This window comes from Notechis scutatus, chromosome 6, assembly GCF_049901735.1.
Source record: "Notechis scutatus isolate UNSWTSFEM ecotype Mainland chromosome 6, rNotScu1.2, whole genome shotgun sequence".
Classification (NCBI taxonomy): domain Eukaryota; kingdom Metazoa; phylum Chordata; class Lepidosauria; order Squamata; family Elapidae; genus Notechis; species Notechis scutatus.
Genome location: NC_142014.1, coordinates 19,317,236 through 19,342,814, shown reverse-complemented (window position 1 = coordinate 19,342,814; position 25,579 = coordinate 19,317,236). Strand labels below are relative to the sequence as shown.

The window sequence follows — 25,579 nt, the reverse complement described above, 5'->3', positions numbered from 1 at the left end:
TAAATCTGTCTATTAATATAATAGTGTCCTCATGCCAGAAAGCTATTTGAGCAGATTACCTTATAATTGTAAAATTACTTCAAGCCAACCTTTAAGCAGCTTGATTATTGAGGTTTTCTATTGTTACTGATTCTGTTACAAAACTTAATAATTGAAAATTTAGAATAGTCATATTCCTATTCTTGGAACATTTCCTAGCAAGTCTTTGTTGCTACACAATTCATCTTTTCATTGGCAAAAATACATATCTGGTTTTTAAAAAATTGATAGAATACCAATCAACATTAAAGCTATTCTAAAACATGTTGGAGAATGGAACAATTTTCTTTTAGTCAAGCCATTATTAATATTGAAGGCATTGATCATCCTGCTGTAGACTATAATCTAGAGTTAAGAGTTACAAAGACATCTGGGAAGCTCATGTAATCTATATGCATGGAAAATCTGAATATTTATGGAATGTACATTGAACAAAAATGTTTCCAAAACTAGGCCTCCATTTCAGTAAAATTCCAGTCAAGCTACATTGGGTACAAAGAAATATGCAACAGAGATATTTTATTCATTTAACTGGATGGAAAATAAACTTTGGAGCTTTACTGTAGAACCAAAGCTGGCAAAAGAAATACTGACATAATTTAGATACGAATTACACAAATGTTTTTGATGGCAATAACTTAGTTGTCTAGTCATGTGTATAGCAACTCAATATAATAACAGCTGGACCATTTTCCAAGCAATTAATTTGGGGACCCTGGAAGAGTAACTAATGCATGGAGTTCATGAGAAACATTTCATTGAAATAACTGGGTGTTATATCACAAATTATTGAAAGAACTTATGAGGAATTGTAGAAATATCTTCACTGAACAGTAGTTTATCATTATTGATGTATACAGTGATGGAGCAGTGACCTATTAGCAAACATTACATTTATGTCAAGTGGATATCATAGACAATTAAGAAAATACAAGGAATCCTACTATTCTTACAATGAATTTTATACATTTAAATGGAAATCAGCTCCCGCTGAATTCAACAGGATTTGTTTCCTTGTAAATAAGACTGATGAGGAAATGGTGGAATGGAACATTCCCAAGAAAAGTACAGATATAGAAGAAAAATAAAAAAGATATAGTTATAAAAATTCAAAGATAACAGAACAAAGCAAAAGTTTCGTCCAAATAATATACAAAATTTCCAGAAAGGGTATGATCTTTTCATTATCTTTTTCTATGGAGAAGTCCTATTTTTTTCTTCTTTAAACACCAAGTCCTTCACAAAGAGAACGTATGATTAAAGCAGTGGCAATTTACAGTGGTAATTCCACAATATCATGTATCAATCCAGAGTATCAAAATAAATACAGCAACCCACCTGTTAAATTCTATATGAATTAAGTAATTCCTTTCATCAGCTATTAGACTCAGTCTAAACCTTTAAATATTGTTTGGTCGTTACAAAATCATATAGAAGGTGATACTAACACCTTCTGGCCAGTTTATTTATCAGCAAAACCAAGGAGTTTTACTAAACACCCTTCAGGCTAGAAATGTAGAATCAGTTACTTTGCATGCGAGTAGAAACCTAGCATAACTCAAATTAATCTAGGTTTCTCTTTGATATGCTAGATATAAAAAACAGTTTCAGAAGGGATTAATTTAAACATGCAATTGATTACACACCTATAATCTGAATTGGTAACATCCAGATTATTATTATTTTTCTTTTCAGAGGAAAAAGTGAGCTCCTGTACAGTATAAATACTGTGGTCATTTCAATGGGTTTCCAAAGAAATTTAACAATATCAAATTAAAAATTAAGTAACCTACCAACTGGTTAAAAATAACAAGGCAGCTCTGTCTAGTTGCAATAGTAGTCTACATGAAACAAGTTGCATTTTCAGCTATCCCTGAAAAAAGAAATGCATCAGCAAATGAATTCTGTCCCTTGATTCTATTGCAATGTTTCTCACACTTGGCAACTAAGGCTGTGCGGACTTCATCTCCCAGAATTCCCTAGTCAGCATGCTCAAAATGCCAAGTTTGAAAAACAAAACAAAACAACTGTTACATTGATTGCACAGAAAACCTTTGGTTGGGAAGGCAAATTTCGCTGGTATCCAAAATTTGCCGCTCCATTTGTGTAAGGGGAGAGGCATTTGTGCCAACATTTTCTCCCCTCCCCCCCCTCCTGGGGAGGTGCTTTCTGTTACCACCTCATCTCTCACAACATCCCCAGTGGTCACCAATTTTGCAGAAGCCATTTTAGGGAAGCACGAAAAAAAGATGAAGGAAGAGGCAGGATAAAACATTCCAGATACTATATACAGAAACTGCCCCAATTACGGGAGCATGGAAGTCCTGGGACGCTTCTCTATGAAGAGCCACACTCTTCTATCCTGCCCGTTTTTGTTCCTGCATCATCTACAGCAGGGGTGTCCAACCTTGGCAACTTTAAGACTTGTGGACTTCAACTCCCAGAATTCCTCAGCCAGCTTTGCTGGCTGAGGAATTCTGGGAGTTGAAGTCCACAAGTCTTAAAGTTGCCAAGGTTGGACACCCCTGATCTACAGTTTCAGATAAGTTTTGGGGCATAATCCTTTAAGACAGTCTCTCTCAACCGTGGCAACTTTAAAACATGTTGCGGGGGAGGGGGGGAGAATATAGATATGTTTTCTTAAGTTTTTCTTAAGTTTTCACGGGTATTTATATGTATGGTATTCAGCTTTGTTCGGGTATTTTCCCACGTCATTATAGTTGTGCTTTTAAAGTTGCAGTGGCGTTTCGGCAGAATCTCATCTGCCATCATCAGGCTTGTGTATTATTGTATACCCAAACCTGATGATGGCAGATGAGATTCTGCTGAAACGTCGCTACAACTTTAAAAGCACAACTATAATGACGTGGGAAAATACCCGAACAAATATATATATATATATGTATAGGATGTTTGCTATTACTTGCAACCCAGAACGTGCATTTGGACTGCGCTGAGCTTGCTAATGCAAAATAGCTCGAGCAATGAAGGAGTGTATAGTCATTTCAGGAGAAAACGAGATTAATGATAGGATACTATCATATTTTAAATCATACACCAGGAGTGTCAAACTCACGTCATCACAGGGTCATCATGTGACGCATTGGGACTTTCCTCCCCTTCGCTAAACTGAGCATGGGCGTGGCCAGTGCGTGACACAACTAGCCCGTGGGCCATGAGTTTGACAGCCCTGTCATACACCATGATTCAAAATCTCCTTAAAAGAATAAAAAGTTTTGTCAGCCTCTGCTGCAAGCAGAAGGCCCACTATCTGTATTTATAATCCAAAAGTTCAAAGCCATATATATTTGATTTTTTTTAAATGCCACCTTTATTACTTTATAAGTAACTCAAGGTGGCAAACATACATAATAATCCTTTTCCCTGACATCAGTGGCAAAATTTGTACCAAATCTGCAGGCTTGCCTTTAACAACTTGCCATTCATCTAGTAGCCATAAGTAACAAAGAATTCTATACACATGAATGAACTTTCATGTAGGTGAGGTGTGTCAAACTCGCATCATCACGGCGTCGTATCGTGACTTCCCCCCCCTTTGCTAAACCGGGCATGGGCAGCACATGACGCATCTGGCCCGCAGGCCCCCAAGTTTGACAGCCCTGATGTAGGCAGTGGTGGGCTGCTACTGGTAGTTCCGGTAAGCAGTTGGCTCCACCCACCTGCCCCTTTCCTTTCCTGTCCTATATTTCCCTGTTTTTTAGCCCAGCTGATTCGCGCGGCACAGTGGATTGCCGTGCCTCAGCTGTTTTACGCACCAGTGCTGACATAGAAGGTAAGTTTTAAAGCTTAAAATGGGTGGTTTTTGAAGGCTGCGCGTGTGCGCAAAGCGCACGCTCACTGAACCAGTTGTTAAACCGGTTACAGCCCACCACTGGATTGAATAGGCAATTCAGCAGGCTGGAGAAGAATTGTACATTTTTCCATTTCGCTTTCACCAATCCACTCTTGTGTTATATTGTAAGAAGATGAAGATAACTGTCTCTCTAGTTCTACACTTCTAGGCCTAAATAATAATGAACAGCAGAAGGACTCAATATGAAGCATCAACTAAAGAGCTGGCAACTGACTGCACATTGTTGTGAACAGACAATAATCAGTCAATTGCAAAAAGCAGCTTTGCTCAGAACAGCTTACATCCTGTGACAATACCTCTAATACCTATATCAAACATCCACATCTGCCTATCCCAGGTTCTTGGGAAGAGTTGACAGGTGGACAAAAATGCAAATCCAGTCAGAACATCGAGCTAACTGTGTGAGGGACCATAACAATAATAATCTGATTTTTTATCCTGAACTAAGAGAAAGAGCATCCAGCTTAGAAACATAGCAGAGAAAACAGAATCCATTCATAACAAAAGAAAGGAAATACAAGCCAAAAATCGTCTTCCCTGTCCTACCATAAAATAATTTAAAACAATCCACTGTCTTTGAAGACATTAACTGAAAAGAAATATATCCAAAATTAAAATTTGACCAGAAAAATAAAGTTTAAAAACATTTATTAACATGCCAGAAATGCTTGTCTGTATGTTGCTTTTTTTCTTTCATGTTCTTGCAGTGTTGACTTTAATTAATTGCTCAGGTAAGTTGCTTGTAAGGTGATTCAGGTTTGTGATTCTTTTCTATTCCTCTTGCAAAGAGTTTAATTAATTGGCAGTGAACTCTGCAAATGTAAGAAATTGTAAAATCTTCACATGATAAAATTATATCAATTCTAATCTTCCAGTCACTAATAAGAACAAAATCCTCTCAATTATCCAGTGTAAGAAGCTGTTCACAATGACAATTTGAGATAGCAAGTACAGCTATGTTTTGTGTTTTTTCCTAGTGTATTTTTTTTATTTGGAGAAATGCCATAATAAATAAATGGAATCATCTAGCCAAAAAGAAGATCTCTTCACATACATCTGTATATCTCTTATTACCTTTTAGATTGGTCTCTAGCCTCCAAGTAGTTCAGGTATAAGTCAGATATAGAATTACTTGGGATTTTGCCTAGAATTTGTAAATTATAATATATATCTCACTGTATTATTTGAAACAAGCCCATGGATGCAGGTTGCTCCCAACCCTGAGTCTTAAGCTCAGTAGCTCTTATTAGTCTTCATTCTGTGAATTTATCTAATTTCCTTTCAAAATTATTTACATCAGTGACAGTCACCAGGTTCTGTAGTAAGGAATTCCACAGAACTAATTAGGCATTGTTTAACCATGTTTGGTTGAACAAACCATCATATTCTCTTTTTATCATGTACTGAGAACTCTGGCTGGGAAGATGATTTAAAAAAAAAAAAAAAATTTAACCTTTTTTTCTGCTCCCTAATCATGGAAACCTTTCTACCTTCTTGGGAACTGCTATTGAAGGCAATAGTCTGTTTAATAAAGTTCTGTTTAATAAAACCTGTTGACATTTTTTAGGTGAGAAGATTACAACCTTTTTTTAGGAGCGCACAGCTATGCATAAGTAAAAAAAAAAACACCACCAGATCTCTATCTTTAGTGGAAGCACACTGTCAATTTTAAGTCCTGTTAGGGAAAGGATTAATGTGTGAATTGCACTCTAATCTCTTTCTATTCATAGATTCATTTTTAAAAAGAAAGATACTCACTTGACTTCAATAGTTGAACAATCCAGGGTCTCTCCATCACAGTTCCAGGTGCTGCTGGGTGGGAGGCAGCAGCAAGCTGGGTGGTCTCTACAGAACTGACCAAAGTGTTTTTTCCGCATACCCTGGTCATTATTGTCTCCGTCATCAAAATGCTTTGATGTAAAACGAAACTTTTTAATCCGATAAACCTCTACAAAGCTGAAATCAAACTGTAGAGAAATTGTAGGAAGCAAATTACAGCCTTTGTTGCCTTAGAAATTGTCAAAAAAACATGTCAGGTTTTTGAGGTTTTTTTTGTCTAAATAGCACTTAACTAAATTTTGTTTAAAATGACACTCAGCACTATAATGTAAAAATACAGTTAGGCGTATTCAGACATTCAATAGGTTTAAGCATATCTAACTCTAGATTCTGATGATTGTGCTGTAAAATTCAATTTTCTTAACAACCTTCTCTTTATCTGTAGAATAAACTATATGGTGCATACAAAATTATTTCTATAAATGAAGGTGATTTTTTTTTGCATTTGCTACAATTTTCACCTGAGCTGCATTAAACTGGTTGAATGCCACTAAAGTAGTAGAGGCAGTCCCCATTTAAGAAAGAATTAACTTGAAGAAACCCCTAGATATGAAATGGCTCACCTGTTACAAAATAGCAGATGGCTCACCTGTTACAGTATTTTAAATGGTGGGCATCTGACCAACAATGTGATACAACACAAAATGGCAGATGGCGTTCTCTCTTGAGTTGATGAACTTTGGAAGCTGTGCAGTGCTTTCATCAGCATCATTTAAAAAGTGCACAGCTGTTTTCAGTAGTTCCTGGATGCACTCTGTGGCTTCAGTGGTTTGTTGGCTCCAGGAAGGAGTATGCCATCCGCCATTTTGAATCAGATCACTTTGCCTGCAGGGAAAGTGACAGATTGAATTCCAGCAGTTTCTCAAGATGGTGAGAAATAAAATTCCAGAGTATTCTTTTGCTGGAAGTCTGTTTCCCACCTAGCTCACTTTTAAGGTATAAAACTTACAGTTATAAGTTTAAGCTTTACAAAAAGCTTTGAAAACAACATTTTGTTGCTTCTCCTTGATATGAAGAAGTACAAGTACAGAAAACTCTTCCAACTTAAATACAAATTTGGGTTAAAGACAATTAAGGAATGGAAGTGTTCATACTCTGTGAACTACCTGTAGAATAGGTATTTTACATAAAGGTAACTTTAGATTTTCTCCTACAATTCTATGAATAATATTATGCCCCATTTTACAGAAGAAAAGCTGTGAAATTCAGTCTAATGCTATCCGGAGAACATTAAGAGAAAGAAAACATTATGAAAGCTTACTACCATTTCTACTATTATTTACTACCATTGGTTATTATTTCTAGAACCTGCCCTATTATAGATTCAGTTTTAACTGATGCTCCATCAATTCTTCACTAAATTATATAGAATTCATAATTTGCTATGCAAACTTCAGTCGTACATTGTTCCTTGCGACATAACAAATCTGGATAATGATAGCTACTTTCCCCTTGAATGGGTTCATTTTTTTCCTACTTTTCTCTTATCAGCCTGAGGTTGCTCAGATTTACTGCACTTGCTCTTAATAACTAGCAAAATGCCCCTGCATTGTGAACCAACAATGAGAAGCCAGCCATAGAATGTTCCAGGATGCCTTTGGAAACCATGGTTTCCAAAACTACTGTTTTCCAAAACCAAATACAGATTTCATATCTTGAGAAGATAATGCTTCCCTAATTCTCAGTCTGGGTGTTGTTTTCTTTTCTCCATGTCTAAATTTATCTCTGGCCTTGGAATGCAATAGAAGCATTGAACCCACTTCCTGCAGACTCAGAGTTTTCCTTAAATAGTATCAAAGAGATGTTATTCACATCCCGCTCTTGGTAAAGATTGAGCTGTCATTCTTGGTGGGCCTATTTTGATTCCTCCATATATGTACCGTATTTATCGGCGTATAACACGCACAGGCGTATAACACGCATCTTCATTTTAAGAGGGAAATTTCACCCCCACTCCCACCCGCGCGCGCTTCAATCCACAGTGTCCCATTCTGCCTGCCTGCCTGCCTGCCTTAGTTTCTGGTTGTTTGGGAGCAGCTTCGGCTGAGAATAATAACTATTCGCCTTTTTACTCAGCCGAAGCTGTTCCGATTCAACCATTAACGAAGGCGGGCGGGCGGGCGGGCGGGTGGGGTGGGGAGAAACGGGCACTTCAGGGAAGCTGCGGCGACAGGAAAAGCCCCCGCTTCTTTGAAGCAGTTTCTTCCTGTGCTGGTGGAGGAGCGAGAGAGCGACTGAGAGAGCTGACCCAGAGAGAAGGACAGGCTTCGTTGCTTCCTCCCTCCCTTCTTTCATTTGTGTCCTTGATCCCCGATCCCAGCAGCATTCACCGAAGGCTTCTTAACATTATATCGGCGTATAACACGCATATATCATTTGCCCCCTATTTTCAGGGGGAAAAAAGTGCGTGTTATACGCCGATAAATACGGTAATTTATAAAGAGGGGACTGAAAGACAGGCCTTTTCTGCTGTAGCTCTTGCCTTATTAATGAGTATTCTCCCCTCAGAGATGAAAGTGGTCCCAATTCCGGTGGCCTTTCACAAGGCTTTAAAAATTTAGCTACGTAGTCAGGCCTAAGGGCCCTGTTGTCTTAACTATTACTTGATTAATCATCACGGCTGATGTTTGTACTTATTTATCTTGTGGGTGTTTTTATTGTTTCAATGATTTGCAATTGTTTTGTTTTATAACTTTAGAATTGTAAGCTGCCCAGAGTCACTTGGGTTGAGTTGGTTGGTTAAAAAAGAAAGGAATAAATATATAAATAAAATATAGCCCCATCCATGGAGTGATAAGAACTAAGCGGCATCAGTGCAAATAACCAATCAATTAATCTCCCTCTCTCTGAGAAGGACGCTTTACTGGAGGATGATGGAATGAAGCATTCTCTGACCTGTAAGTTCCAGAAAGTCTAGCTTTTTATCCTTACTTCTTGTAAGTTATGCAAGTGTCCTGTTTTTTTGTTTCACCACAAGTCTATTAATCTACATCAGATTGTGCCTCTGTTCCAACTGTGAAGATATCATACTGTTAAAGAGAGAAAAACACGCACCTGATCATGTTGGTTTGTATGCCTTAAGAGGTATCTTAGAAAGTTTAGCCGGGAACATTTACGAACTAGAATGAGGTCTGCAGAGCCATCTGCCAGGTGAGCAGCTGGTGAAAGGCCTTTAGGACTCCGTGGACAGGCACAGCTAATGTTCACAGCATTGATGGCTAGAAACTTCCCTCGGATGACTTTCCATTCTCCTTCCTCATCCCCTGAAAGAGATATAGTTGCATGTTGGTATCATCTGGATTTTGAGACATGTTTTAAGACATTGTGGACTCCATAAAGGGTGAAGGAACGGATGGCAATTTCCCCAACCTTCTATCTCCCAGACCAGTGGTGGGATTCAAATTTTTTTTACTACCAGTTCTGTGGCTGTGGCTTGATGGGCGTGGCAGGGGAAGGATACTGCAAATTCTCCATTCCCTCCCCACTCCTGGGGGAAGGTCACTGCAAAATCCCCAAAATCCCTCCCCACCCCACTAACCTGCTTTCCAGCTCAGTTCTCCTGTGCAGGGCAAGAAAAGAAGACCCAGCTGGGACTCAGGAGGCTTTATGCCTCAAGCTAAGCTAGACAATTGCCACAATAGGTTTACACCATTCTGCAATATGCTTTATGTGAATGCTGCCGATATCGAAAGATTAAATGCAGGGTACATCCACGCTGCTAAAACTCTTTCTGCCCGACTGGGAGAACAATCACAAGAATGATACTATTTACTAGTGTTTCGCCAGATTTGAGGTCCATTCTTAAGTGCACCGAGGGATTTTGGAGGGGAAATGCCTTGGCATGCTGTTCTTACACTTGTACCAACTGCAGAGTCTGACATAAATCAGCATTTGTACTGAATGATAATGAATAATTATAAACAGGATAAATCTGAAAAAAGCCTGTCTCATTATAAACCCATCTGAATTTTCCTTGGGCTTCTACTGCAGTTATATTCAATCTTTTCTTATTCTGATTTGGAATCTGTCTTTATACTCATCATCCAAATAAAAGAGGTATTAGAAACTAACTGAACAAATCTAACTATTAACAAACAAGGTTCTACAAACTATAAAGTTACTTTTAATCTCCTTTTCCGTCTTCTGCTGATCTTTCTCCAGCTGTAGTTTACTTTTCTTGCAAATCCGGCACCTAAAGAACAAAAGGTAACAACTTCAGTGCTGAAAATATAACTTAGGTATTGAAAAATTAATTTAAGTTTTAATTAATGTAAAATTTAAATTTAATTTAACTAATCAACAGGACACCCCATGGCTCACTGAGTCTTTCTTTCAGAGCTATTTCCTTACCAGCTTCAGCCATGGCAGAGCTTCTACTGCACTGCCTTCATTTGGAAAAACTGTTAAAAATTCAGGGAGATATTCAGAGATGCATTGGTTTTGAAAATAGCCCATATTGAACTGTATACCACAGTCAATTAGGAATCAGAGGAAATGTTTCCTATTATGTCACAAAATGTTTTATGATAATTTGTATGGCATAAAATGTTTTATAAAATTTTCCCAATTTCAATTCCATAGGAGCCATGAGTTCTGGACTTATAGAATGCATTCCAGTAAGTTACTTCACCTGAGGTACCTTGGTTCAAAACATTTCGCTCTAAGATAGACTGTTTTGCCCAGGGCTACACATGGAGAAGCATGAAAGTTTTCGTAGTATGTGTACACAGACAAACACACACACACACACACACACACACAAGACTTCTCTGCAGACAAAATGGATTTGATGCCATTCACTTTGCTGCATGATACTGTCAGTAAGTAGCATTTCAAATGTAATTTAGATAAGCTGAAAATTTCATGCCTGATGATTTAGAATCACCTTTGTGAATCCTTAACTCCAATTCTGGGAGTTGAAGTCCACAAGTCTTAAAGTTGCCAAGTCTTAAAGTCCACAAGTCTTAAAGTTGCCCCTGCCTTTGCATGATTAACTCAACTTCTTCTTCTTTTTTTTTAACATTCTTAAAATTTAGCCAAATTAGCAAATCTATTCCTGTCTTTCTACTGCACAGGCATTCGAGGTGAATTGAGTGATTTAGCCTACCCAGTTCTGCAGGGTTTCTTATCTCTTGGAGACCCCACGGCCTGTGCTGCTGGTAAGAAAGACACTGTCCCCTCATAGCAATGATGGGAGAGGAAAGTCTTGAAACCTTGAAAGGGGACAAAAAAATATATATGGAAGAAATCATTAATTCTTGCTTTTTCTTCTACCTATTCTCCCACAGAACTAGAATTATTCTGTGGATATTTCCTACAACTTGTTCCTAAATAAGCGTTTTTTAGATGCAACCTAAAATGCACCGTCTACATCAGTGATCCCCAACCTTTCTTATACCGCGGCCCGGTATCCCCAACCTTTTTTATGGCGCGGCCCGGTACCGGCATTAGCTGGGCGCCGCCATCTTTTTGATGAAAAGTGCTTCCGGTGACCTCACCGGAAGGACTTTTTCATCAAAAAGATGGCGGCGCCAGCTCACGAGCGCTGGCGCCGCCATCTTTTTGATGAAAAAGTCCTTCCGGTGAGCTTTCTGCCCAGAAAAGCTCACCGGAAGCACTTTTTCATCAAAAAGATGGCGGCGCCCAGCAAACTCAGCAGCCCGGTAGGACTTGTTCCACGGACCGGTCCCGGTCCGCGGACCGGTGATTGGGGACCCCTGGTCTACATGTTCTCCTTAAATAAAGGCCACTGTTTGGGAGTTAAACCCCCACCTCTGCACTCAGCCTTAGTGTGGTTGTCCACTGGACTCTTTTTCCCTGGAGAGTAATTCTCTACAGCAGGGGTGTCAAACCCAATTTCATTGAGGGGCCGCATCAGAGTTGTGTTTGACCTCCGGGGGGCTGGGGCGGGCATGGCCAGGATGAGTGTGGCCAACTCAACGGCACTCATGTCAGGGGCGCCTGTGGCAGTCTGGGCACTCTACCAGTGAAAACGGGCTCCCAAGCTCCGTTTTTGGCTGCAACGGCCTCCTGTAACCCTCTGCCAGTGAAAACACAACTTGGGGGGGGGGGCACGGGCCTTCCAAAGCTGTTTTCACTGGCAGAGGCACCACAGGCCTGTCCTTCATTGTTTCCAGGGCGGTCCCATGGGCCGGATCTAAACACCCTGTGGGCCAGATCCAGCCCACGGGCCTTGAATTTGACACCCCTGCTCTAGAGCCATACCTAGCACTTTTTTTTCTCTTAGTAAATCTCCTTTATGTGTCACCTAAATGTGCCCTGTAGAATTTTCTTGGAGGCTCAACGATTCGGAAAGCAATGCCTGTCATGTCTTCCACACCCTGATTGCTCAGATACAGGACAGATATCAAGCGCGACAGAGGAGAAACCTGATCACCCAGTTACCAATCGTAGGAACACATCAAGTTATGATTTGCTGAACTATATTGTTGAGTGCAGGCATCACTCTAAGAATTAAACTATGGCTTGATTCACAAAATATGGTAAGCTAAAAACAAAACTAGCATTGTGTAGACTAGAGCTATGGATGATCAGCATCAAACTGACATTCACTGCTTAAGTCACAAATGGCTGTGTTTAGGGCAGAAAATTTTTAAACCTAAATCCAGGCTCAAGTTAACCCTCCATTAGGGAAACTTGGCTCATCATATCTCACCAGGTTGTTTGTGGGGGGAGGTATTGTGCTAGGATTACTACTCAGAGCTCAAAGTGGAATAAAGAAAAGTTCAAAAAAAGATTAGATTTACGTCTCATTTTTTCCTCCAAGGTGGTATACATGATGAATTTCCTTCATTTTTCTCCACAACAGGATCACAGGGGGAGATAGATTATCAACAGAAGGGAAGAAGTAAGTTATGAAGGAACCAAGATAGCGCAGTGGTTAGAATGCAGTATTGTAGACTAACTCTGCCCACTGCCAGGAATTCGCTACTGACCGGCTCAAGGTTGACTCAGCCTTCTATCCTTCCAAGGTTGGTAACATGAGGATCCAGAATTGTTGAGGGCAATATGCTGACATAGTAAACTGCCTTGGGAGTGCTGTAAAGCACTATGGGGCAGTATACTGTATAAGTCTAAATGCTATTGTTATTGCTATGTTAAGAAAGTGGCTTATTCATTGTCAACTAATGATTCTCTAGAATCAAGAGGTACAAGAGGGCTTATACCAAGGTCTCTACAGTTCTATCCAAATCATTAACCACAAGATAATACTAGAACAGTGATTAAATGTATTGCAATTTTAACAGAAGAGATTTTAAAAAATGGCAGGGGAGGGTAAATCTGTTGGCTGCTTGACATAAAGGATGGATGCAGAAGATATACAAGATGTTACCTGAGAAGTCATATCTGGCAGGGCCCATCCAGCGTTTCTGTTCACTGTCTTTTAATACATCTCCATAAAAACCATATCCCAGTAATGATACACAATATTTCAGAAATGTATTATTGCGATGTACTGAACAAACGTCCAGAGGTTGATTATCTCCTATTAACAAGAGATATTTCATTACTCTTTCATTACTCACCGTAAAACTGACTTATATCGAAACATATAAAATTTATTCATTTATAAAACATTGTAAAATATTAAAAATTGTCTTATTTTTTAAAATAAGATTGCAAAATAAATTCCCATTCTCTTTATATCTATAAAAGGTTGTGCAGTGCCTGATAGAATAGTTAAGATGGAAGATCTCTAATTCAAATACTGAAAATGTGTTAATGAATAATTACTTAGTTAAAAAGCTAAGTGTTTGCTATTATGACTCTTGTGATGCTATACGCAAAGCAATTCATTCTAGTTTTACTCATTTACCCATAGTTTCACTCATTCAAGAAAACCCAAATGCACAGGTTTAAAAGAGGTGGTATCTGGTTCAACAGTAGTGCCTGGGTGAGGGATCTGGGTCTCTTATTGGACAAGCACTTAAGTATGAGTTCAGTTGTGTGCTGCAGCTGCCAAAAAAGCCAATGCAATCCTAGGCTGTATCAACAAAGGGATAGTATCAAGGCCATGTAAAATAATCATACTGCTTTATATTGCACACTTGAAATTATGGTCATCGTGATACAAAAAGGGTGCTGAGATTTTAGAAAGAGTGCAGAGAAGAGTAACAAAGAGGATATGGGGTATGGAGGATAAACCCTATGATGAACAGTTGTGGGAACTAGGTATGTATGTCTAGTCTAGCCAAGAGAAGAACTAAGGTTGACACAACAGTCTTCCAGTACTTGAAAGACTGTCACAGAGAAGTGGGGTCAACTTATTCTCCAAAACACCCAGTAATGGATGGGAAATTATCAAAGAGAAATCTAAGGTCAAATTAAGGAGAAACTTCATGACAGTGAGAACAATTAATCAATGGAATGGCTTGTTTCCAAAAGTTGGGTGTATTCCATGACTGAGGTTTTCAAGAAGAGATTGGACAACCATTTGTCTGGAATGGTATTGGGTCTCCTACTTGAGTGGTGTGTGTGTGCGTGTGTGTATTAGAAGACCTCCAAGGTTCCTTCCAGTCCTGTTACTCTACGTTCTAGTTCTAGTGAGGAGCATTACGATGCTCCTATACTAGGATAATGATCATTCTGTCCTGCTTATGATTAACATGGAATGAAGGAGGAAAATACACATAGTCTGAAAATATATCCTGGAAAACTAGGATCCCTGGAATAGTGATTGTGCAGTAGTGATAGTTGTGTACAACTATGAATCAGCTAGAAGTTGCTCACATGCAAGGGTAAAAAATAACCTCAATGAGCTATGTATAACACTGGTGCTTCCATAGAACAGATGATGCTAACATTGTGATGTCTATCAGCTGCACTTTTGAGTGATAAAGTGAAGTGATTCCTCAGTATAACTTTCTGCCAGCAGAATGCTTTCATGATCATATCCAACTGCCATATCTTCTATGCCACACTCTATCATAAATTTTAGTGGAATAGCAAGGCTTTTGCAAAATCCTCAGCTGGCGTTAATGACGTCTTAATGGTCAACAACTATATTCTGGTTTTGCATTTGATTTTTTTCATTTGCCAAAAATAGTAATGACACCATAAAACTTCCTAGAGTGTTTAAAATTGTGTCAATGAGCCTTAAAGCAAACCAATGCTTACCCACAATGATATGTAATGCAGATGTTACTGGATCATTGATGCCAACTGTTGCATAGCATATGCAATCGGTCGAACCTGGAAAGTAAGCGAACTTTACGTTGTTTGCAATTCAAAAACATTATGAGGACAAAATCATCTTAACTGAGGATTAAGTTACCAAACAGAGCCACAGATTTCAGTTGTTTGGTCAGTTATGTGGCTTCTGGATCTACCGTATTATGCCACTAGAGACCTTGGGAGGTGGCACAAGAAATGCTACAAAGGGAATGGTCATCTAAGACATGGCATAGTCCTCAGCTGCATAATGAGCAGAGAAAGAGGCTCAGAAGGGACCCTACCCAGCTTCTCAGGATGTTAAGGAGATGGTAGGAGATTTGTACTTTCAGACTTCCAAGATTCTGCTAACATAGTTTTACAATGAAGTAGAACTAGCTCTTCTGGCTGTGTTTCCTGTATGGTTTAACTGGGAACACTAACAAACTGGAACCCTCTGCCAAGACTGGAGAAAAATAACTATACTTCATGTGTACTTTAAACAAAAAGTTGTTTTGTCAAATAGACAAATAAAAATATAAATAATAAGGGAAAGGGAAAGGTTCTCCTCACATATATGTGCTAGTTGTTTCTGGCTCTAGGAGGCGGTGCTCATCTCCGTTACAAAGCCGAAGAGCCAGCGCTATCCGAAGACGTCTCCACGGTCATGTGGCCGGCATGACTAAACACTGAAGGCGCAGGGAACGCTGTTACCTTCCCACCAAAGTGGTCCCTATTTTTCTACTTGCATTTTTACATGCTTTCGAACTGCTAGGGTTGGCAGAAGCTGGGACAAGTAACGGGAGCTCACTCCATTAAGCGGGGGTAGGGATTCGAACCGCCGACCTTTCTGATCGACAAGCTGAGCGTCTTAGCCACTGAGCCACCGCGCCCATAAATAATAAAGGTGTTAAAAAAGTAAAAAGTTAGACGAAGCATAGTTAAACTGAGCCAACTATACTTTTGGTTACCTTTTACACAATAATGACTGCCAATAGATCCTCTGCAAGAGAATTAACATCAAGGCAGAAGTCAGTGGAACACATCCACAGCACAGGCTGTCAGCCCATCAGAAAGCACAGGTTTAATTGTATTGACTGTTGACTCGAACACTTACCCCCTTCTAACAGAAACTATAATTCACAATGGTCTCTGAGCAACAGAGGTATATTTTCAGGCTGAAAATAAAGAGCAGGGGAAATCAATTTTCTGGAAAAAGCGCCTTTCTTCCAATCCTTTAGAAAAGTATATTCTGGTAACCACATTGGTATCTAGTGCTCAATTGTAAAATAAGAGCAGCCAGAGATTAAAAAAATAAACTTGAAAATGATGTAGAAACTACCATTAACTCAAGAAAGTGCTGGGATGGCATACCATCTTTGGCTTCAAAAATTCAGCCGATGGCTAATTGGCACCAAAGATACAAAACATTCTTTGTTGGCAAGGATGAGTGGGATTTTTGCAGCCCAGATAGACTGCCCTAGCATTAGGCCTGGTTTGCTTTCCCCTTCCATGCAAATGCTCTTTTCAAGATTTAAAGTTCTTCAAAATTAAAAAGTTTTTTCCTTCACCTGTGCCTTCACACACAATAATGACAAGTCTTCATAATACAGTCTGCAGTGCAGCAGATGGCAATGGTAAATTGGGAATGCTCTAATTATGAAAGAATGTGCAGATAGAATTTATGCTAAAGAATCAGAGTTTCTTAGCTTTTTAAACCTCCTTAAATAGTTTAAAATTGAGATGGATATGTATTTCTTCCTGCTGATTCCTCTCTATATTGTGGTCTTTTAATTTGTTTTTATCATAAAGTTTCATTTTGTTGTGAATTGCCCTAGGAATTTCCTGTTGACCCCATCTATGAGTAACTGAGCAATTCTGTGCCCGCTATGCAAAGAGGTTTAGGATATGGGCGAATAGGAATAAGGTTACTGACTAAATAAATATACGCTTGTAAATTGATTTCTCAGACTGACCTGCCAATGGTTTGCATTGGAGGAATGAACAGTAAAAACCCGAGTTAGTCAAAGGATAAGCATAATTCTTTCAGTTATATATTAACAATGCTTTTAGTTCTCTAAGTTGAATGTAACTAAAGCAAAAGCTTAGAATGCCAATTTAGAATGAATACTCTATACCCGTGATGGCGAACCTATGGCATATGTGCCACAGGTGGCACGCAGAGCCATTTGGGCGGGCATGCAAGCCCCAGCCAAACTTACCTGCACTGCACATGCATGTGCCTCCCAGCTGATTTTTGGCCCGTTTGAGGCCGTTTTCACCCTCCCGGAGGCTCAAAGGAAGCCTCTGCAGCCTCGGGAGGCTGAAAAACAAACCTTCCGGAAATACCGTAAGTGCCCTTTTTCAACCTCCGGAAGGCCCCGGGGGCCCGTTTGAGGCCGTTTTTGCCCTCCCTGGGGCTCGAGGGAAGCCTCCGCAGCCTTTGGAAGCCGAAAAAGGGGCCCGTTTTGGCTTCCAAAGGCTGCAGAGGCTTCCCTCGAGCCCCCAGGAGGGTGAAAACGGCCTCAAACGGGCCAAAAATCAGCTGGGAGGCTCACACATGCTCACAGTGCAGGTAAGGGGGGATTGTTGCACGTGCCTGTGCAGGGCGACGGGGCGGATTGCATTGTGGGTGCCGGCACGCGCATGCACGTGCTATCACTCACGCGCGCGCTTCTGTCACACCACAACAAAAAGGTTCGCCATCACAAGTATTGTGTGCTTTTCTTTCTTAGACCTTTTTATACTATACTGTACTGCTAATTAGCATAGTTTGGATATATTACCAGTGGCCAAGGTCTCATGTGAGTTCTACAATAAATGAGAACTGTGATACAGAATGTACTTTTTATGTCTTTAGAAAAAGAGAATTTTGTCTGCCCTTCTGGATTTCAAGTGGCCCCTCCAAAACAAGGGAATGAGCATGGCTATAAAGAGTCTGGGGTTCTTTGAAGGTTTGATGATACCCATTCCTTGACATCCTTTGAAAACTGATTGGGACACAAAATTTACAACTCTTTACAGACTCGGATACATTGACTGAATCTCTAGAAAAAGGCCCTGGGCTCTACTGTTTCTCATCGGATTCATCCAATCAATAAGCTTGGGTTGAAGTTATAGAAGCCGAGGAGAACATTGCCTTTCCATTCATGTTCATGTCCCAATTGTACCTTCAACAAATGCATATGTTGACAGGTTTCAATAAATATTAGGCAATCTAAACTAATCCCATAGTTCTAGGCAAGATCCAGTATTTGTTGAGACTCCTAGCTAACCCTTATGCTGTCCCACGTATATAATATTATTTTTTCATTTTGGTCCAAGGTGGTAAATACATGATAACAATGTATGGTAGACATTCACCATGTTGCAGTTCTTACCAGCAGGAATTATGCCAATCCTGAGACAGCACTGGACTAATTGTGCTTTGGGATTATTTTGATCTATGCCCGAATCCTTCTGAGATCTTCCAATTAGACCATGTATCACTTCACTGAACATTCCGTCCCCACCAACACAAACAACACTGCCGGAAAACACACAAATTAAAACTCACACTGACAGTCAATACATAAATGTGTCAAAGGAGTCAATGTGAAAACAATGCAGTTTTATTCAACGTTATCTTTATGCTTCACTATTTAGTCCCCTCCTCATGGGGAAATGATATTCTCACTTGAAACAATTATTTAATGCATATTTAAAATAATTTAGTTAATTGGGCTGTGACAGACTCATTTTTATTATGATTTTGGATATTTAAAAGTGATAATTTCTTGCTTCTCCTGCTCCGGCATTAACATCTCGCTATGGAAAAGGGGGTATTGTTCTAACAATGGTAAATTTCATCCAGATTCTTATCATTCATAAATACTTCTCTTTCATAATCACTAGAGCCTATTGCTCTTCTCTCCAACTCTATGGTTTGTCTGTAATAACAAAAGCTACTCAAGATATACATGCAGATGGGAAATCATGTCAACTGTCTATTCCCATGGGCAATATGGAAGCCTTGTTCTTTGGGCAGATCTTATCCATATATTTGATACTTTGTGCCTTTTATGATTGGATATTGTGACTAGACCCCAATTTTCCCATGGCTGGATCATATGTCAATTGCTACCCCAGCTGGATATGCCTACCCGTGGAAAAGCTTCTTCTCCTTGGCAAGGATACTTACAAGATGTCCTCCCCAAGGGGTCATCTCACATGGACAGATTCTGCTGTGACAGTAGTATGATTAGAATCATCCACTCATATATGGATACTTTAAGGATTATGTTGATTCCATGAATGGAGGCCCACTGAGAAATGTAATGGTATGATAAGTGTATATAAGAATATTTGAAAAGTGTTCAGTTTGGGGACTTATTTGTGAATTGGGATCACCAGCATCAATAGATTCAAGGCATGCATCCCACTGGCATTCAGTGACATGCTTCTTGGTGTTACAGTTGGTTTGAGTAGCTGTCATGGCTCTTAAATTCTGGTGCTTGGTTTATTATAATGTATGACTGGAATGTGCTCTCCAAATGTTTTAATTGTAACTTCCTTAGGACTAGGAATTGTAAGTAATTTTTATAATTATTTGGAATTATTAATTATACAGTCCAAAGTTTCTCAAGACAGCAGATTACCTAATACTGATATATTGGACAGATTAGACAACAGTTGCCCAACCAACTGGAGGATGGTAAGAATTAAAGGTCAATACAGTTGAAAGGCACCAGATCACACAAAATTCATTTTGCTTGCTGTTGATTTTGTGATTGTTGAGTTGCTATGGAAGTCCTGTGAGGTACCAAAATATAAGTAATGCAAAATAAACAAATACAGGTAGTCCTCATTTAACAAGTGCAATTGGGACTGGCAGCTTCATCACTAAGTGACGTGGTCATTAAGTGAGATTTCACATGGGTGCAATGGACTTAACCACCTCATTTCTCCTGTGCTAGTTAAGTGAATCATCCACGGTCACCAAGGGCAACTTCATGTAACTTTGACTTGTGAGTTTACTGTTGGCTTTCCCATTAACTCTACTTTTTGGATGCTAGCTGTGAAGTGTGCAAGTGGCAATCCCGTGAACGTGGGATGCTGCGACAGTCATGTGAGGGCCAGTCATGAAGCTACTTTTACAGTACCACTGTGACTTTGGATGATCGCTAAACAGGGCAATTGTTAACTGAGATCTACCTGTAACTAAAAATAAATAAAGTTGATTCATTATGTATTAATTAGATTGACATCTGCCTTTCAATCAGTACAAGATGCCGTATATAGCATTCCACCCTCCTACCTTTTCCCATAATAACAAGAATAACAACCCCTGTGAAGCAGTGGTGGGAATTCAATTTTTTTTACTACCGGTTCTGCATGGCTTGGTGCGTGTGGCAGGGGAAGGATACTGTACAATCTCGACTCAGAGGTGGTATTTGCTGGTTCTCTGAACTACTCAAAGTTTCCACTGCCAGTTCTCCAGAACTGGTCATAACCTGCTGAATACCAGCTCTGCTGTGAAGTAATAATAATAAATTGAAGTTATATGCCACCCAATTCTTAACAAGTCTGGGCAGCTTTCTGGGTGGGGAGCTCAAAACTCATCCAATAAGCTTCCACGGCTGAGGGAAGATTGGTATCTGACAATTTTCCTTGGCTATCTTGCCACAACTGACTTACCCTGGTCAACATATCACAGAACAATTCAACATGGGATAACCCAAGAGAGGGACACGTGGACTATAGTGGGCCTTGTCTTGCTTTAGGTTTGAACCTTCTCAAGTTTGAAATCCTTGAGGCTAGGCTGAGCCAAAATGTGGAATACCAGCAGCCCATTGATCAAGGCATGGAGCAAGCGCTGAACACCTGGCAGTCCCTGTGTGGATCCAGGACGCGGGATCTCCCGTGATACAGGACCAGTACCTCAATGTCAGCAGAGCAGCTGGCTCTCACAGCGGACGCTCCAGGAAAAAACAACGGAAGCAGGTCTCCTCTCATAGACGCACTGCGCCCTTGGCCTGGATCCACGCAGGGACTACCCACTGTGCTGCACTTGCTTCACAACTTGGCCGATGGGCCACTGGAACTCCATGCTCTGGCTCATCCCAGCCTCAAGGGCTTCTATCTTGAGAAGGTTCAAACCAAAAGCAAGATGGCGCCCACTGCATTTCACTTGTCTTCAGTTATCCCATGTTGAATTGTCTTGCGGCGACATGCCCAGGGAAAGACATCTGGGGAGAGTTGTCCCATTCCGATCCGGATCTTCCTGCTTTTAGACCAATATCTGAACTGTTTGTGGAGCCCTACAACACTGGCCAACTCAGAATCACTTGGATTTAATGAAAAATGTTTACTTCTGATAGGGTAATGTTTTGTAGAAAAAGGAAGGTACTGACTAATAGGATGCTGGGTTGACACTTTGGAAGCCTGTGTTCAAAGCCCAAGGGCTGCTGTATGTGAGGGCAAGCTCCTGTCATTCACTCCAACCTGCTCACCTAGCAGTTCGAAAGCATGCAAATGCGAGTAGATAATTAGGTACCATTTCAGTGGGCTCATTAAGAGGGACATGAAAAGAGCCCCGGAATGGGCGTTTCCTGGCCAACAGTGATGTCACCGGTTAATTCTTTCACCACGGTGCTTTTGAAGTAGTAGCAGTATGTATTTTGCAACAATTGCCAAAGTAATTCTCTCACATAACTTACACCAAGAGAACTTAACAGCCAGCTTGGTATGTGGTGGCTGTGGGGCCAATTCCTCTCCTTCAGCCTTAAGTAGAAGGCAATGGCAAACCACTTCCAAAAACCTTTGGAAAACCTGTCCAGGCAGTTGCCAGGAGTCAAAACCGACTCAACATGCACACACACACGTATATAATTAAGGGGGAGTTACTCTCTCCTTCATGTGTTTCCCCCTCCTTGAACTCAATATTCCCTTCCGTAATAAATCTGTTTCCTCCCTGAACTATCTTGCTCTCTCTTCTATATTCCCAAGATCTATCAGGCTTTTCCCTCATGCTACCGCTCCTTAATGACTCTCACTTTAGTGGTAATTAAAAAAAAAAAAACACCGTTTCCAGTGATTTGCTAGCACTGGGTATATCCCTTAATTTGGACTCATGGGAATAATACTGCTCCGTGGAAAGCCAAACGTATTTTGTCAGTGAGCTTCAGTGAAAAGTGGGGCTGTGCCATGAATCTATGGGAAACTGTATTTGCTTTCCTGAGTCATCTTTTGTTCAGGTGAATACATGGAGTAAAGGACGGGAACTTGTTTTTTAAACACAGCACAATCTTGTTTGACGCTTGGCTGTGCAAAATGCACTGGAATAAATGAGAAGAGCTCTCCCATTCACTCAGAGGAGACTTGCACAGGAGTAAATATAATCTTTGGCCATAGCACAGGTGTTTATGTGCCAGTGTCATTATTTTTTAACAAGCAAATCCTGTTGGCCTATTTAATGACTTAAGGTGATTCATTATGGAATTTGTTCTGTATTTGTCTGTGAAAGCAACGCATGGGCTCTGCTGTTTTAATCCAATTGGGGCAAAGCCTTGACCTTGCCAGAGGTAAATGGAAATTATTAAAATTGTCTTATAGCATAAAATATCTTCAAAGCTTCTTTTTTTAAATAAAAATAAAAATAATAATGATAAGGATATATGCTTGGCAGGCAAAGAACATTTTCATCAATTAGAAAATAAAGCAAAACACCCAAAGGTGGAGCAGTTGTTATTTGCAAAACTGCTAAAGGAAATGCTATGCTGCTGACAGATTGAGCCGAAACTGTATGAGGTTAGCACATACTGCTCTCCTTCAAACAAAAACTAATGGATGATTTCATTGCAGACTGTTTAGTTCTCCAATAGCTATTGCGACAAAAGACAGAAAGCTATGCAGGTTGTGTTCGGCTGGAAGAAAATCTTGCTTTTCTATCAGTGCTACATTTTTGCCTCTGTAAAAAAAATATAAATATACATTTCCCAGTTGGAAATTTGGCAGCTTTACTTGGAAACGTTTATATCCTGCAACAATAATCTTTAATGATATCAAACATCCACATCTGCCTACCCCAAGTACTTGAGAAGGACTTGCAGCGGTTAAAAAATGCTAAATCCAGTCTGAACATCTGGCCGTATGACAAACTAAAATAATAATAAATCTATATGCTGATCAATTGCCAGCCACTTGGGGTGGTGCATTGGTGTCATGCTGACTCTCAGGGAGAGGAGGAACAGCCAACAGGGAATGGAGGTGTGGCTCCGGAGGTTGTGGAGGAGGCTGGAGAAGGGCTGAGGCCGGCTGGGCAGTCAGAGGAAGAACCAGGCCCATCCCCTCTGCATCCTAGGATACGCAGGGAGGAACAGAGAAGGCAACAACTTGGCTTGCGAGAGAGGAAGCGGCCATGATCCTCCTCATTGGTTACAGCTGGGGAGACGAGTATGTAAGAGAGACAGTTAGAACACAGGTTGCCAGAAGCAAGCATGTTTTATTTTGGTTTGAGGTTATCTTGGTTGACATCCTTCGAACAGACTATGCCTTGTTATCTCCTTGAATTTGGTAAATATTTCTCCTGTTCCGTTGTGGACATTTCGTCATTGTAGTTTGTTTGGTTTTTTATTTCACCTCTATCTGCACATTAAATTCGGACTGCATTGCTTTCTTTTGAAGACTATTTTTGAGTACGCTTTATCTCCAACTGAGTATTATTGAACAGTGGGGCCAAGTTGGAGGCAATAAAGGACATTTATTTACGTTTTGGATTTTGTTACGTTTGTGTTACACTTTGAGTCATCACAATTGGCTTCCTTCTTTTCTCACCAAGAATGCTTTGGCCCTCATACAGGCCTAGTAGCCAGTCTTAGAAATAAATATTGTGAAGAACTACTTTCAAACTAAACTGCATGGAATAAAATATAGAGGGGTTGGGTCGGGGCAGCGGGAAATGTTCTGGAATCAGAAGCAGCTTATGCATTTTGCTTGTTAATATGTACACGATGTGAGTTAACAAGTTGATGGGTTAGTTTGGATATGTCATGTAGGCTTGTGCTGCACGGTTTTCTCTAGTGCAAATTTGTATCTTCTGTCTATGTGCCTGATTCTAAGCATCAGCTAGCTGTCTGTCTGATATGAATTATAAATGTTGTTTCTCATGGAAACACATAAAATAATGGGATTCAAAGTCTGCTCTTGCCTTGTGGGATTCAACTGGTGTAACAACCGATTCGATGAGCACGCACTTTGCATGCGCAAAAATCACACGCGCATGCGCAGGGTTGTGGGATTCAACTGGTGTAACAACCGATTCGATGAGCATGCACTTTGCATGCGCATACATCACACGCGCACACGCAGGGTTGGAAAACCGCCTATTTTCAGCTCTAAAACTTATCTTCTTCTGCAGCCCCGGTGAGTAAAACAGCTGATTCGCGTGGCAATCCGCCCGTGCTGTGCGAATCAGCTACGCTGCAAAACACAGAAATATAGGACAGACTAGGGCAGGGGTGGATGGGCGGGGCCAACTGATCACCGGAACTACCGGTTTGTCTGAACCGGTCCGAACCGGCTGAATCCCACCCCTGCCCTGTACGTATTACTTTTCTTCGGGAACTGACTTGTTTTCAACTTCCCCCGTTTGCCTTTCAGATAACATTCCAAATAATAATAATACGCTTCAGGCCAGATGTCTGTGAGAACACATCCAAGGAGTTTTCTTTGGCAAGGCCAAATCGTAGAGCTAGACCGCAAATTCGAGATACTATCCCAGAAAAGGCTAGGCATTTGTGTAAATGCAAACAACATGTAAGTGGCTGTTGAAAGTCCAGCTCAATATGTATTTATTTATGAGATGTATATATTGCCACATTTGGTTTGAGGTTTGGAGTTTCGAAGAGGCTTGGCTTTATTTGAAAGAGGCTTGGCTTTATTTTATATTTGTGTGTGTGTGTGTGTGTGTGTGTGTGTGTGTGTGTGTGTGTGTGTGCGTGTATATGTATGTGCATGCCACATGTACATATATGGGTACAAGCAGGTGCATCTGCTTCAGAATTTGTCAACGTGTCCTTAACTTTCCTAACATTGTTTTTTATTTCATTTACATGACCCTGCCTGACAGGTTTTTGCCTTTACATTTTAACAACCTGGAAAGGTGCTCGGCACCCCTGTATCCTTTGAAGATAATGATTAGACACATGTGAACCCCACTTACATGCCCCACAGCTTTCAGCAGGGTACAAACCCCAGCTCCATTCTACAGCACATGAAATGTAGCATTAACACTGAGCAGATAAAGCAAAGCCGGTTCTTTTGGCTTATGTTTATGAATGTGGACAGGGAAGGTAGGCTAAACATAAGCTTGGAAAAACAGATAAATTCAGAAACAGAGACACCGAAGAAAAGCAGTCTGGAAATCGAAAACAAGAAATGACTTACAAAATGGTTCATCTGGGAGCATCCTGGGAAGGGGGGAGGAGTCAAAGAAGTCAAAAAGGCAATCATAACTGCATGATCAAAGTCCTTGCATGTTATAAAAAAAAGGAGGAGGCATCAATCATATGGTTGTAGCCACCATCTTTACTTTTTTTTGACACACTCCCACACACACATACCCCTTCCCCCGTCCAGAAGCTTCCAGTTCATCCCCGAGTAACAAATAACAAATAC

At 40.3% G+C, this 25,579-nt stretch overlaps 1 protein-coding gene across 1 annotated transcript in view; it reads right to left on the bottom strand.

The window, feature by feature from the left end:
• Positions 1-4,544: 4,544 nt before the first annotated feature.
• Positions 4,545-25,579, bottom strand: part of CERK (ceramide kinase) — a 39,641-nt gene continuing 18,606 nt past the window's right edge. The window contains exons 6-13 of the mRNA XM_026677655.2: positions 18,304-18,449; positions 14,891-14,965; positions 13,107-13,259; positions 10,860-10,965; positions 9,874-9,944; positions 8,807-9,015; positions 5,672-5,880; positions 4,545-4,725 (exon numbers count right to left, since the gene is read on the bottom strand). Coding sequence (XP_026533440.2) covers positions 4,641-4,725; positions 5,672-5,880; positions 8,807-9,015; positions 9,874-9,944; positions 10,860-10,965; positions 13,107-13,259; positions 14,891-14,965; positions 18,304-18,449 — 1,054 coding nt within the window. The 3' untranslated portion in view covers positions 4,545-4,640. The remainder of the gene's footprint in view (positions 4,726-5,671; positions 5,881-8,806; positions 9,016-9,873; positions 9,945-10,859; positions 10,966-13,106; positions 13,260-14,890; positions 14,966-18,303; positions 18,450-25,579) is intronic.